General features: G+C 36.2%; 1 protein-coding gene across 1 annotated transcript; it reads right to left on the bottom strand.

The window, feature by feature from the left end:
* Positions 1 to 249: 249 nt before the first annotated feature.
* Positions 250 to 14,778, bottom strand: KLHL41 (kelch like family member 41). Its single transcript, XM_065931716.1, has 6 exons — positions 13,586 to 14,778; positions 9,979 to 10,136; positions 9,748 to 9,855; positions 6,741 to 6,926; positions 4,349 to 4,495; positions 250 to 1,533 (listed from the first exon to the last, which is right to left on the bottom strand). The coding sequence occupies exons 1-6, from the start codon at positions 14,693 to 14,695 to the stop codon at positions 1,422 to 1,424; spliced, it is 1,821 nt and encodes a 606-aa protein (XP_065787788.1). The 5' UTR covers positions 14,696 to 14,778; the 3' UTR covers positions 250 to 1,421.
* Between the last annotated feature and the right edge of the window lie 669 nt (positions 14,779 to 15,447).

Genomic DNA, 15,447 nt, shown 5'->3' with positions numbered 1-15,447 from the left:
ATTCGGGAAGATCCTCAACCATAGAGCGAACCCCAGACCCCTGCATTGGAAGGGCAGAGTCCTAACCACTGGACTGCCAGGGAAGTCCCTCCTACCCCAGCTTTTAAGTCTGTCTTAATCTATTAGCATCTCTCCTTCTTAACAATTTATCTGCTAAATAACCTGTAGTTTCCCACCTTTGGGATTTGCTGATTGTATACTCAGGGTGCGGTTCAATATAGTAAAGTACTCAAGATTATACTTCAGAGATCCACAGTATGACTGAATTTTATTGAATGTTCCCATATTTATGATACAGAAAATAAAGCTATAGCTTTATTTTATAAATATGAACATTCATATTTTTATGCAGTTGCTTAACAATAATGGAATACTCCAAGTCAGGCCTCTCAGAAAATAACACATGTAAGGCTAGAAGTCAAACATGTCTGTGAAAGTACATGAGACCCATAAGTGATGATTAGTTCATGACTTGCAGACAGTAGAATGTAATGGTTTTGGACAGACTGAGATGTCATCTTACTGTGTATGATAAGAACAAACAATGTAGGGTTTTACATCCAAGAAAATAGAATAATACAGTCATCCTTCTATCTGAAATTTGCAAGTAGGTAGCTCTAAAGCATAGATAAAACTCAAAGCAATGAATACACAACCTTCTCCATACCACCCACGGGCCCCAAATTCTGCCCCAGCAGTTAAGGAATTAATCCTTTTCCTAAGATTGCCTCCCAACCCTTCTACTACAGATACTGCAGTTAAGGACTTGAAGACTGTGATTTACTGGTTTTAAATTTAAAATTTTTAAATTTGATTTAAATCACAAAAAATATACCAGTGTTGCAAAAAGAAAGGGGAGAAAAGAAAGACAACTTGAATTTGACTATTTTTACTTAGAGACTTTTCCCTTTCAAATGAAATCCATTTATTATACTCTTTTGACAGCATTTCCAAAGTGTTCTCACAGCATATAATCTTTAATATATTGCACAGAGTTCTTGTTATATCTTGAAGCATGAGGAAAGGTTTTTGCTATTTAAAAAATTTTTTAAATGTAAATGTACATATTTCATTCTCCAGTTTCATTTGTAATAGAAAAAGGAGTGTAAAGGCAACTTAACAATGCAAATGAAAGGATTAATAAACTCAAATTTAGGAAGCTCCTTTATAATTGATTGAGACAGATTAACAAGAGAAATAATCTGTTCAATTTAATATTTATTATTTTTTAAGCTCTGATTGTTACATTGAAGATTCAATAACTTTGAGGTTTTGATGCCCACTGCTAATCTCTTGGACAATAACACAGAAGATAATTTCTACATGGAATCTCTGTATAGGCTTTTTAAAAACAATAAATTAAGGCCGTATTACCCAAACAGACCACCTCCCTATCTATGATGTTTTTTTCACCTTCTTGTTTATAGCTTAGACAGTTTGAAGAGATTTAACCGTGTTGCTAGGCAACTAGCTCCTGAAGCATAACGTATTTCCTTCAGCATCCCAGCCCATTCTTTTTTATCATCTTCATACCTGATGGAGAAAAAGAACATTATAAGTTGTTTTAAAGTAGACAGTCCTATAGATCTGGTATTAAATATTTCTCTGAGAAAACCCTATTTGATCTCACCCAGAGGAGGATGCACCTGACTCATAGACTAACACTTGAATTCCTCCAAAAATGTGCATTCTCTGAGCATATACCCAAATTATTGCCATGGTATTTAATCTGGATACTTAGGCAGTTAAACCTTCTCGGAGAATCAAAAACTGTCCAGGGATGATGAGTTAACAGGCAATTAATCCTTCACCTTTGGACTGCTAAAGATGGCTGGTCCCCATGAGTCAAGGTCAGCAAAGAGTAAGAACTGGGAAGAGCAGAGACAGTTAAGTCACCTTGATTCGGATTTCAGCTGTACCCATACACCAGTGTGATGCATGGCCCTGGACACCAGGGGTCACTCTGTAAGAAACCATTGTTCCTCCCCTTTACTGTCCTGTGTGAGTACTGCTCTTAGACTTTGTACTTGACCTTAGGTAAGAACTGGTCACCCTCTCTGAATATTCAGGGTCATGAAGACACAGACAACTTGAGTCCCTTTGAGACCTGTGTGCTTTTCCTTTGCCTGGTGCCCGAAATGCCATCTCTGCATGAGAAATTCCTCAACACTGCCTTCTCTGAAGCCTTTCTCGCCTTCCTGCAGAAGAGTTTGTTTTGTCTTCATTTCTCACGGTGTTCTTTGTATGGTATCCATTTATGATAACAATTATCATCCTATTTTATTTTATTTTATTTTTAATTTTTTTTTATCATCCTATTTTAATATTTTTATATTTATGTCCTCAACAAACTCAAAGTTACATGTATTTTATTCACTTTTAGTATCTTCCCTTCTCCAGAAGCTATCAATACTTGATACATAGGAAATACTCCCAAATCATTCTATGATGAGTGAATGAGATTTAAAATAATTTAAAAATTAGCTGATGCCTATATTAGGGTCAAGAATCACTGACTATTCTTATTTTCCAAACAAGAATTATTATCCCTGTTTTTAAAATACCCTAACCTTTCCAGCCCTCCATTATTTCATCCTTTTTTTTCTGCTGCTTCTAGTGTTTACCCATCTCACCCTCTTGCTGAGTCTTTCCTCCCTAGGAAGCTGCAGTTTCTTTATCTTTTTCCCTCTTTTTTGAAGGGAAAATGATAATAGTTAACTTCCTTTTATAGTCACTTTCTCTTGCCCTCTCCACAGCTAGTTACAGTTACAATAACATAGGGAAATGATGTCTGATGCACAAAATAATTGTTTGGTTAAGCTGCCAGCCTTTGAGCCTTTCAGTTCACCAGCTGGGAATAAGGCATGTACTGGTTCAGGTACAGAACAAATATTATCCGTTTTTCTCTCTTAGGCTCAGTGGTATGCCTCCATTGATCACTCCTCCAAAGCTGTACTTATAAATTTAAATTGGCAAGCAAATCTAAAGCATAAATTTGGCAGTTTCTGGATGAGTATAGCCAAAGCTATGGTTTTTCCAGTAGTCATGTATGGACGTGAGAGTTGGGCCATAAAGAAGGCTCAGCACCAAAAAATTGATGCTTTCAAACTGTGGTGTTGGAGAAGACTCTTGAGAGTCCCCTGGACTGCAAGATGATCAAATCAGTCAACCCTAAAGGAAATCAACCCTGAGTTTCTTTGGAAGGACTGATGCTGAAGCTGAAGCTCCAATACTTTGACCACCTGATGTGAAGAGATGATTCATTTGAAAAGACCCTGATGTTGGGAAACGGGAGGAGGAGAAAAGGATGGCAGAGGATGAGATGGTTAGTTAGCATAACCAACTCAATGGACATGAATTTGAGCAAACTCTGGAAGATAGTGATGGACAGGGAATCCTGGAGTGCTGCAGTCCATGGAGTCACAAAGAGCTGGACGTGACTTAAGAGACTGAACAACCACAAAATATACCGTGAACTCATGCTCACCTCAGGCAACTGAGATCTACCACCTATAAATTTAGATCAGCAAGCATGACGCCTAGGCTGAAGACCACACATGGCGGGGACCTGATAGTGACCAGACATCTATATACTGTATGCCCTGCCTCAAGTGTGTTACCATGTGACTCTCTTTTATGATACAAGTTACACTTCTGCTCCCAAGACCTCAGGATACACTGGTCTCTATATGCTATTCACTGCTTTAGAAACTATGGTAAAATACACACACACACACCTTCTTTATAAATACATTCATTTTAAGTTTAACTGTAAAATAGTTCAGTTGAGTAACAACTATAAGTGTCATACTTGGGAGACCTGCCTAGCACATATCTCAGAGGTCAAGTGGATTGCTACTTTCCACTTCTCTTTTAAAAAGCTTTTATAACTGAACACTCTGAAATTTGGAAACATATTTAAATTAGATTCTAAATAGAATTAATGAATCATGGAAAACTCAAGAGGTTAAATGTTTCTCCAGAGCCCTGTTCTCTTAGGAAATAAAGTGCCCTGTGGGAGGAAGGTAAATGGTTTGGAAGTCTTTACTCTACCGGATGCTTAGAGCATTCATTACACTTTTAAAACTGGAAGGGAGCTTAAAGGATGAGTTGTCCAACTCTTAATTACTGATTAAGATATAGGCCCCAGTAAGTTCTTTCCCAAGCTCACAGCTAATTAGAAGCAGTACTTGATTAAGTGGCAGTGTGAAAAAGTTCAATAGGTTCAAAGAGTTTACCACCAAAAAGTGTACATTTTGGGAAAGTCTGGCTTCCTGTGTACTTCAAAACTGTTTTATCTTACTTGACTTAATATTTAGTTTGGAAAATTGGAGTGATCAAAACTTACTTCCATATGTCATTGACTTCAGTGGGTGCAAATTCTTTAGATTCCAGCTGAATCATGGCAAAACCACCGATGGCATACAGGGATCCAGCCAAGCTGACCAAACTGATGGAACTTCTTTCTTGGGGAAATTCAGTCATTACTTCCCACCTGGGAATCATTGAAGATATAGTTAATGTAAAACTTAAAAAAATGCCAAATGTATTTACTGAATAATTATAAAATTAATAATGAAAATTTTTGAGTAGCACAGGCACCCAAAATTAGAAGATTAAATTTGCTACTGGAAAATATCTAAATATTCCTTTATTTGAAAGATCTAACCAGATGAAATTTTAAGGCCCTCAATATATCAATCCAAAAATACTTCACCTTCATCAGCTAGCACCTTCAGCAGTGGTTATCAAACTGTGTGCCATAAACAGTGGAGTACTAGGGGGCAATTCCAGGGTTCCTAGGCCCTTCTGTGTGGGGTTTCATTTGAATGCTAATACAAATTGTAAAAATCTTTGAGCTCCATAGTGTCTCAAGATATCTCCAAACCCTTTTTAATAAAGCATGTGATAAGGATAGTTTCGGGCTCCCCAAGTTACACTAGTGGTAAGAAGCCACCTGCCAATGCAGGAGACACAGGACACGCAAGTTCTATCCTGGGGTCAGGAAGAGTCCCCTGGAGGAGGGAGTGGCCACCCATTGCAGTATTCTTTCCTGGAAAATTTGATGGACAGAGGAGCATGGTGGGCTACAGTCCATGGGGACCCAGAGAGTTGGACACGACTGAGCACATATGAGGACGGTTAACAAACTAGGGTTGGAAATTTTCTTTTTAATAATTTATCCTTCATCCTTTTAAATAAAGGATTTATGGGAACTTTTTAATGTTAATGGCTGTATGAAATAGGACCACTAAAGATAAAATCAATCAAATTAGTTGGAAGTATCAAGAGTCTAGAATGAGTCATTTTGGTAGCTCTCTTCCAGTACTCTGGCATTAAAAGTAGACCTCATAGTTTTTCTCTAAATATATCATCTGTTTAACTATAAAAAATAATATACATACATTGTAGAAAATCTGGAGAAACAAGTTATTGAAGAAAACAACTATCACCCATGATCCTATCCTTCAAATATAATCATAAGCAAAACTCTGCTATATTTGTCATTTAAAAATGTAGATAAATTTAAATATCCATCTATACATATGTACAAAACTAATAATATAGAGTATTTACAGTTTTCTGTGCTACTGCTTTAACTTCTTATGAGTGTTTACCTATATTATATAATCTTCAAAAACATGATTTTTAACGATCATAAAAATCCAATTCCATAAAACTTCCTTGTAATTTTCAGATTAACTAAAGTCTATTTTGAACTGTGGTGTAGGATAAGACTCTTGAGAGTCCCGTGGACTGCAAGGAGATCCAACCAGTCCATCCTAAAGGAGATCAGTCCTGAGTGTTCACTGGAAGGACTGATGTTGAAGCTGAAACTCCAATACCTTGGCCACCTGATATGAAGAGCTGACTCATTTGAAAAGACCCTGATGCTGGGAAAGATTGAAGGTTGGGGGAGAAGGGGACGACAGAGGATGAGATGGGTGGATGGCATCACCAGCCCAATGGACATGAGCTTGAGTAGACTGCGGGAGTTGGTGATGGACAGAGAGGCCTGGGGTGCTGCAGTCCATGGGGTCACAAAGAGTCCAACATGACTGAGTGACTGAACTGAACTGAACTGAAAGTCTATTTTGTAATCAGGCATACTTGGTTCCTTAAAAAAGTAATAATAGTGTTCTAATTTTTTCTTTATTGCTAAACTAGGAGCATAAAAACTATATACTCATCTAGATATATGAGCTCAAAAACTTGAAAAGGACTAATTCTGTATAAAGAATATCTGTCATGTATCTTCACATTAACTTTAAGCCAATACAATCTTAAAAGTGAAAAAAAAGAGAAAATTATAAAGAACACAAAAGAATCAAACATCTGAAGCATTCATCCTTTACAAATATCACAAACTAAGTGGAGGTCTTTTAATACTTAAAGAAACTACACATTTCAAATCAAATAACCTTATAGAGAAATGTATATCCACTATTGTGTATATAATTATTCAGAAGTATTACATTTGCAAGGCTAAATTCACAAAATTAGTAACAAGTGAGGGCAAACTGATTACTCCACCATTAACTTGAGAGTCATATGTTCCAAATTACAAACACACATAATGCATCAAAATGTTAGGTGTTTCATACTCATAACACCAAAAGAAACACAGACGAAGATACTTCCTCTTCAGTCCTTGCCTCCCTGCCCTCCTCTCCCTTTATCCGAATTAGAAATGGAAACATACAGTGATTCATATTCCATAGTAAGAGATAACAGCTTACTTATTGGTGTTGAGGTCAAAAGCTTCAACTGAAGCTGAAAGACCATCTTCAGTGACGCCTCCAGCAATCACAATTTTGCCTTTATGGACTGCCACTCCAAACATGGAACGAGGAATTTTCATTGGAGCCAGATCTTTCCAATCTCCTTTTTTGGGGTTGTAGATAAACACTCTATTTGTACACTTTCTGTAAACAAAACACAACAAAATGGTCCTTTAAGAATTTTCCTTTTTTGAAAAAAACTTCACTTAGCTTTAGTTCTCATTTGAAATATGTAATATACTGAGGATCAGAAAAATTCTTAATCTGAACATATGTCACCAAGCAAAGGACAATAATAAATATGAGAACCAAAACTATTTTATAACAATTATACTACTGGAAGGTAGCATCCTTTACTTTCAGCAATTGCCTAGAGGCCCAGGAAGCATAGATTTTAATCCTATCTGCTACTAAGTTAAATGGAAAACATGAATAGAGTTAACAAAATTCATAAATTCTTTATTGTGCCTCTGTTACAAAAATGTTTATTCATTTGATTATCTGAATATCCTAAGAATGAATCAGTTAACTTAAAAAATACTTAGGTGTGAATGTACCTATTTTCAATGCAACTGTAATTTGATGATTTGTCACATTTTTAGTCTATCAATAATATACCAATGCATTTTAAGAAATCTGGGACTAAAGATTAGACAACAATCTGCACTGATGAGTAACGAGAACAATTTTACATGCTAAATCCTACCAGGAAAACCTGGACCCATCTGAATTATCTTTCTTAGGTTCTTATGATTCCATAATTTACTGATGGGAGTTTGAATTTCAAATAACAATTAACTGGATATATCTGGTAAAGCCAAAAGCAACAAAACAAAACCTCAACTTTTGGTGAGGACACTTTTTTTCACTAGTTTTATAAAAGACCAGATTTCTGGAGTAGAAGCATTTCCTGTAATATATGACTATGAGTATTATCTTAAAACTTAATAAGAACACGATCCAAGATCATGTTCTTCAAATTCAGTGGCAAAAACTAGTATAATTCAGTGCTTGCTTTTAGATAATGACTCATTTCAAAGTTCTTGACTCTGGCATTTGTCAAGCAATTCTGTCTTGGTTAATCATATTCTCAAGATGAATATATTCTTACTGACAAGACCATATGCTTCTTACTGACATATCAATTTCCTAGTTACTAATACTACTTGAAGGAAACAATTTAAATTATTTGGCAGGGTCACTATGTTTCCAAAGTCAAAACACTGCTTAACACAGATTTTCCATTCCATTTACTGAGGAAAAATGCCCCCAATAAGATTTAGCACTGAGTGTGTTTATAATATGGCCTTCCTTTAAATGTTTATTTAATGGGAGTATCTGGCATTAAGGAGGATATCAAGATTTCAGAATATGTTATCATTGAGTACAGATTATATAAAAACTCATTGCTTTTTAAGATCACATATTCTATATGTCCTTCTAATTGAATAATAACCATTAATTATTAACTCCAGAATACAGAGTTCTTTAATTCTAGCACATTTCCATATTTTACTCTCCTTTCCTGCTTTGTCCTTAAATTCTTTTTTGCCACTTTATTTTTTAATTAAAGGATAACTGCTTTACAGAATTTTGTTGTTTTCTGTCAAATGCCAACAAGAATCAGCCATAGGTACACCATGTCCCCTTCCTCCTGGGCCTCCTTCCCATCTCCCTCCCCACCCCACCCTTCTAGATTGTCACAGAACCCCTGTTTGAGTTCCCTGAGTCATATGACAAATTCTCATTGACTATCTTACATATGGTATTGTAAGCTTCCATGTTAGTCTCTCCATACATCGCACCCTCTTCCTCCTCCCCTCCCCCCGCCGTGTCCATAGGTCTGTTCTGTTTCTCCACGTCTGCCCTGCAAAACCTAGAGCCTATTATACAGAGTGAAGTAAGTCAGAAAGAGAAATATAAATATCGTATTCTGACTCATATATATGGAATCTAGAAAGATGGTACTGATGAATTTATTAGCAGGGCAGCAATGGAAAAACAAACATAGAGAATAGTCCTTAAATTCTTAATTCTGGCTTCCTTTCCAGGACTGGGCAACTCTTAACCTGGGCAAGTGATACAAACCAAATTACACAGAGTTTTCAGGGGCAGGAAATTTGTTATCATTATTGAAATAAAAAATCATCTTTTGACCAAACAGGCTACTGGCTTAACAGACTTCTGGAGAGCTCTGAACTCACTTCTTCCATAAGATCTCTTTCCTAATTACCTATCCCTTGAGAAATACCTAAAAATCAAGTTATATGAAGCTTCATCCTCTTTTTCTCCTAAGAGACTGAGTGCTACTGAATATTCCAGGTATATTTCTTCTGTTTGATCAGTGCCTGTTTGTGACCAGTTGTTAAATATTCTGAATATCATCTGTCCCGGAATAAATATGTGAAACATTGTTGAGGAAAGAGCTTCCTGCTTTTCAGTCACCATGTTTTTCAGTTTTTCAAACTCAACTATCTAAATTCTCTCTTATGAATGTAAAGTACAAAATCCATGACTTTTTTATACACTATTGTTTTAGTAGCTCTATTTTAAATGCTACATTAAAGAGATATGCTTAATTTTTATCTGTCAGTACTTATGGCTAAATGCATAAAAAGTCAACTGGTTTTAATGTAGTAAAATATAAATTAGCCAAATAAAAGACTTGATTATGCTCCTAAACGCTGCTTTTCCATTGTAAGAATGCTTATGATGGAGCTATTATGCTCATTCCTAGCAATATATTGGGCATATACAAACTGACTTCAGCAGTTTAATAATTTTATACAGTTTTCCTTCATAAGTCATTATTAATATCCTCCAGTAACATTTCAAAAATTTATTTTTAAATTTTACTTCCAAAATGTTATGGGTGAGAACCAAGTATAATTCCAGTATAAACAGAAAGGAACCCTTGTAATAAAAAATCACCTGGATATAAACCATAAGATTTTAGGGTACTTACTTATCATCTGTCTTTCCTCCAAGACAATATATCATCCCCTTATGTGAAATCACACTATGGCCATAGACTTTGATAGGAAGCTTTTTAACTTCATTCCATTTGGCTGCCCTAAAATCAGAAGATGACAGAATTTATATGCTTTCAGTAAATTTCAGGTTCTAAAATTATGATTTTGTTATAGACACTCATATACCTGAATGCTTAGGAAATGAAAATGTCATGCCAACTTACACAGGATCATAGCATAATACTGTATCCAGAGAAGCCTCTGTTTGAAGGTCTTTGCCTGCAACTACATAGATTTTGTCATCTATCTCTCCCAGACCGAAGAGACACCTAGCTGAAGGCAGAGGTGGGAGTCCAACCCACTCAGATGCTACATTATCAAGCTGAAAGAAAAAAAATATGTGAGGAATTGTGAAGCTTGTTATAGGTGTACCAAAAAATATGCTATACTTTGTTGTTTAGAATTTATTGAGATAGTAGAAGATCTCATAAGTTTATAACTCAGAAAGGATCATATTTCACCTTTGAATTACCAGGAAAAATGAGAAAATCTACACGACCTACCAAAATAGCTAAAAATACTCAAACCTGGAGAACTTGGGAAGAGGAAAGTGAGAATAAAATAGAACTGTGATATTTCTTTTCAAACTTTCTTCCCACATTACCTTGTTCAGGTTTGAACAAGGAATCAATATTTCGAGGACACTGGGGAAACAGATTGTCACTGTAGGGAGGGTCACAGTATGTGAGTGACCCCCCGCAAGCTATATTTAACATGCTCCAAGCTGGCGCCCAGGACAGCTGGACCTGTCGCTCAGTTCACAGACAACTGGGACATTAGATATTATCTTTTATTCTTTCCTTAAACATTTTTAAGTTCTCCATGCTTCACTTTATTACTTCAGATACAGGCAGGTGTTACAGCCTATAACCTCCCAGGTTTTGGTGGAAGTCATTTAAAATGCTCTTTTCCTTCCCTCCCACTCTCTCTCTCTCTTTCTGATTTAAATTAGAGAGGAATTCTGCTTGTTTTTGCTATTGCCAATTCTGCAAGCCTAAGACAGCCTCCAAGAGCCCATGCTCTGGGATAAGTGATTGATTCTGACATGGCTGGCATCAGCTTTAGCACTTACTATTGGTAATTTAAGATTTTCCACTCTGCATTTTAGGACACCAAGGCATAAGAAAGCTGCTTTCTGAGGGAGTGCAGTCAGAGATTTGTTGTCTTCTCTAGTGCTATTTCTATGTAGCAGAACAAAAAGGAAAAAACCCCAGAATAACTGGATACCAAGAACAGATGCAGATATTCAAGTCTGTTGTATATCCAGATAGTGATCACTAATGTATTCATTTTTGGAAAAAAAATCCTTTATCAAGAAACCAGTAGGTAGTATAGAAGCAATAATAATGACAATTATTGACTCTTTGGGATTCCCTGGTGGCTCACTGGCAAAGAATCCATCTGCCAATGTAGGAGACGTGGGTTCAATCTCTGGTTGGGAAGATCACTTGGAGAAGGAAATGGCAACCCACTCCAATATTCTTGCCTGAGAAATCCCATGGACAGAGGAGCCTGGCGGGCTACAGTTCATGGGGTCACAAAAGAGTTGGACATAACTGAATGACTAAACAACAAAGGAATTTTTACTCTGTGATAGGCTTCATACTAGGTGCTTTACACAGGTAATCTAACTTAGTCCTCTAATTTGTACATCTCTGATTTAGAGATAAGAAAACAGGCACAGAAAGGTTAAACAATTTGCCCAAGCTCACAGAGCTTTTAAGTGATACTCGATGCAAACTATATAAATTCATAGGTTTTTTTTCTTTTTTTTTTTTTAATGGGAGCAGCAGCCATCATAATCCCAAATCAGAGGGTTTACTGCCCCCACTACCCAGTACTGTCTACCTTCCCATACTACCCCTGATAGGGCACTTCCTACACTAGACTGCCTGCCAGGTGTTTTTACAGACGAACTGTCAAGCTATTTAACCTCTCTGGCTTCAGTCTTCTCATCCCTAAAATTAGAGTTTGGACTCAGAATACTTAAGTTGTGGCGCTGTTCAAAGATCTGATGAAACTGTTAATTCTATGGGAAAAAAACCCTCTCTTATCTAGGCAAAAAATATTATCATAACCTAATTCTAGTATACAATCAAAGGTCCTGTGAATCCTGACTTAATACATTTTAAACAGAGGTGACAAAGCAGAAAATACAAAACCTGAAATTCTCACACATTTTCTTGTGAGTCATAATCCTCTCTCAAGAGTCAGGTGGTTTTTTTTTGTTTTTTTTTTTTAATGTGTGTGTGTGTTTTAATCCCGGCTCACTATTTTATCCGTGTCTCACTATTTGAGCCTTTTAAAGGAGCAAGGCATAGGAAATGATAGGGAGTTGAACTTTTCAACTTTGAATAATTGTTTTTGTAGCTATAAGGAACATCAAGCATGCTTCCTGAACCAGAAATGTGAAGCTATGTCAATAAAAGCAAGGGTAGCAATAGGATAGAAGGGACTAAAGATAAGGCTAGAAGTATTCTTTGGATCTATGATTTCCAGGTTATTTGTCTGTATTTTGATGTCATTTTTACTTCCTAGATATATTATTGTCTTTTCAATTGAATTTACCCTTTCTGAAATTTATCTGAATTTAAAACTAGCCCTTAGGAAGTTTTCTGGCCCACATTCAAATACTTATGATTACAGCGTCTATTGTTGTTTTTATATTTCATAGTTAACATCCTTTAACGGAATTTGGAAAATTAAGAAGCACAATTGACATGTATTATTACATTTTTTTGAGATTAGTAGAAGCTGGTTAAAGTGTGTTTTATAAACACACAATATGTCACACAGTTTGAAGCACTGTGACTGTGGTGTGACACGCTATACTTACTTATCTTTGGCCTTTCGAATTCAAGGCCCATAAACTACAGGCCACGAGTAGCCATGACCTAAACAAACCCTTCTGAACTATCTGTAAGTTACAAAGTACTGGTATTGTTATTAAAGATAAAGTCACTGATTCCTTCGTAAACTGGTTAAGTATAATGTGTTGGTAACATGAAACTAATTCCTTTCAAACAAAACAGGAGCATCTCTCTTCTTGGAAACTTCTATGGTTTCATAAGACAGATTAAGTTGCAATAATGTCTAAGTACAACTCTGATTCAAATAGATTTAATCATTTATCATAAATAAAAACTTCTAAATACAATTAATCGATTCAAACTAGTAACGTTTGTATAGACAGTATTTCCTCAAAGGTAATCCAAAGTGTGTAAAATACTTATACAAGTTCTTTTCACTTTCAATAAAATTGTATTTTAGGCAGTAACCATAAATAAGAGATGAAATACTACCTCTGAGAATTTCAAATCAAGCAAACTTGGAAAAAGGTAAAAAATCTGATCAATTATAACTTCTTGTAAAGTGTAAAGTAGTTTGATTTTGGAAAATACCTATTTTTCAGAAAAAAGATACAATATTAAATTTTGTTTTGACTAAAATACTGGGCTTTAAAGGATTACAGTCACAATCAACTATAAACATGACATTTTAGGTAAAAGAGCATAAAGAAAATCATGGGCCATCACTTATACATGAATTAGAACCTCATTCTTCATGAAAATATTTATTAAATATTAATAAGCAGTTAACTGATCTAAATATTTGTCAGTACTCTAATGAAAATGCAAGAGACTGGAATAGGACGTCAAGTATTGATAGAATACAATACAAGCAGCCTAAGTAATTCACAATCAGCTAACTAGATGGTGACTAACATACTTTCCTTTATGTATCTACATACATGAGAATAGCCTTTCTTACCTGGAAGAAGTAGGACTGTAGAGGTTGATCTTTATTTTCTTCATCCACGTACAGTCCTCCTACCACGTACACCTGATTTTGTTGGGTAACGATGCTGGAATGATTTCGGGGGATCTGCTCAGCCAGCGCAGTAAGGTAGCATTCATTTTCCGTGGGATCATAAGCCACAGCAGCTGTGTCATTAACCAAGAGGATGAGGTCCTTGACAAACATTCCATGCCTGGGAATATCATTCAGGTAACCAGGAAGTAAATCTTCATCACCAACATCACCATTCACCTCACTAGCCCCAGCCTTCTCTGTGTTTTTGCTAGGTTCTGGGAGTTTGCCTGCAAAGGCATCTTTGAGAACTTTGATTTTTTTCTGGAGTTCTGGGTTGCTTTTAATTATATCATCTTTTTCAACATGATCTTTAAAATATTTTTCTGTCATAAGGCGAAAACGAATACAATCAAACACTTCGCTAAGGTTTTTAACCCTATTTTCTTTGTCTGTTCGCACCCATTTCATCACTGCCTCAAATACTGCTTCTTCCTTTTCTACATTTAGGCTGTCATTGGAAATGACTGAGATCAGCTCCTGCGGAGACAGTTGCATGAAGTCCTCTTCCTTACAAATCTGTACAAAGCGATCAGACACAAATTCACGGGCAGAGATGGCAAGTCTCGGGCAGTCAAGAAGAAGTCCTAATCTTAGAATAGCTAGACAGTTACCAGGAGCAAGTCTTTTCTGAAGATAAGAAACGCAGACAGTGAACACGGAGGGGATCTGAAAGCGGCTGGCCAATGCAAAAATATCTTGCACGTTTCCGTCGTTGAGATCAATACTGGCAGAGTATAGGTACTTAATGATTAAATCCAGTACAGCAGGATCCACATTATCTAGTACTACCTCCTTTTTTTTCGCCTCATCAATTTCAGATAAAAAATACTCACGGAAGTAAGGACTACAAGCTGACAAAATCAATCTGTGGCAAGGAAGACTTTTGTCACCTGCTTTTAGGGTGCAATCGATGAATTTTTTCTCATCCAGGAGATCTTTTAGACCATCCTGAAGAAGGGTGGATTGGTAAAGCCGCAGTTCCTCTGCGAGTTCCCGCTGGGAATCCATTTTGTGAGTAACCTGGGTAAGGAAGGGGACACTAAGGCCTTAGCTCCTCACAGCACACGGGTCTAGCAGTAAAAAGGCAGATCAGTGTGCTCTGCCCAGCTTGAAGCCTTTGCAATTTAATCCCACCAGCTAAATATAGATACCAACGCTAACAACGGGAATGCAGGAGAGCTAGCTTGGAAGAAGAGTTGCTCTTGCAGCTGTCAGAGATTGAAAGGAACAACTGGAACTTTTAATCACTAAGGAAACAGCTAAGAAACAAGAGGTTTAAATGAAGTGGAAAGCTTTAAAATACATGAAGCATTAGAAGATAGGCTAATAAAGGATACCACGAGAAAATGTTCATTGAACTAACAGAAAACTGAATCATAAAAATGAGTCAGTCCGCTAAAACTGGTCTAGTGGCAAGCTACTTGGCTATCTGAATTAATGATGCAAAGGTCAAGAATACTGAGGTGAGTTCATTTGAATACTCATAAGAAATATCCTCTTTCCAATAACTGTTATAAATGTTTATTTTCTACTTAAAACAGGATATATAATATTCTTTGAGAAGTAGGAAACTGAAAGACCGCTATTTAGGTAGATATTTTTTTGGAAAAAAACCTTTAAAATAATAATACCCGCTCCCCCCGCCACACATCATGACTAAATTAAATGGAAAGAAACTACTAACTTTCTAAGACATCCTAAATTATCGTTATTCTTAAGTGGAAAAACTACAATTAGTATTGAATTAAATTATCAAATTA

The sequence above is a fragment of the Muntiacus reevesi genome, chromosome 3 (assembly GCF_963930625.1).
Source record: "Muntiacus reevesi chromosome 3, mMunRee1.1, whole genome shotgun sequence".
Classification (NCBI taxonomy): domain Eukaryota; kingdom Metazoa; phylum Chordata; class Mammalia; order Artiodactyla; family Cervidae; genus Muntiacus; species Muntiacus reevesi.
The sequence above is the reverse complement of the archived record's forward strand: the minus strand, read 5'-3'. Positions and strand labels throughout refer to the sequence as shown.

Excerpts from the sequence above, each read along its gene's own strand:
- KLHL41 (XM_065931716.1), bottom strand. The coding sequence starts at position 14,695 with ATGGATTCCCAGCGGGAACTCGCAGAGGAACTGCGGCTTTACCAATCC. Across the intron at positions 6,927-9,747 it reads GGAGGAAAGACAGATGATAA|AAAGTGTACAAATAGAGTGT; the intron begins GTAAGTACCCTA and ends TTTTGTTTACAG. Across the intron at positions 4,496-6,740 it reads TTTGACCTCAACACCAATAA|GTGGGAAGTAATGACTGAAT; the intron begins GTAAGCTGTTAT and ends AATGATTCCCAG.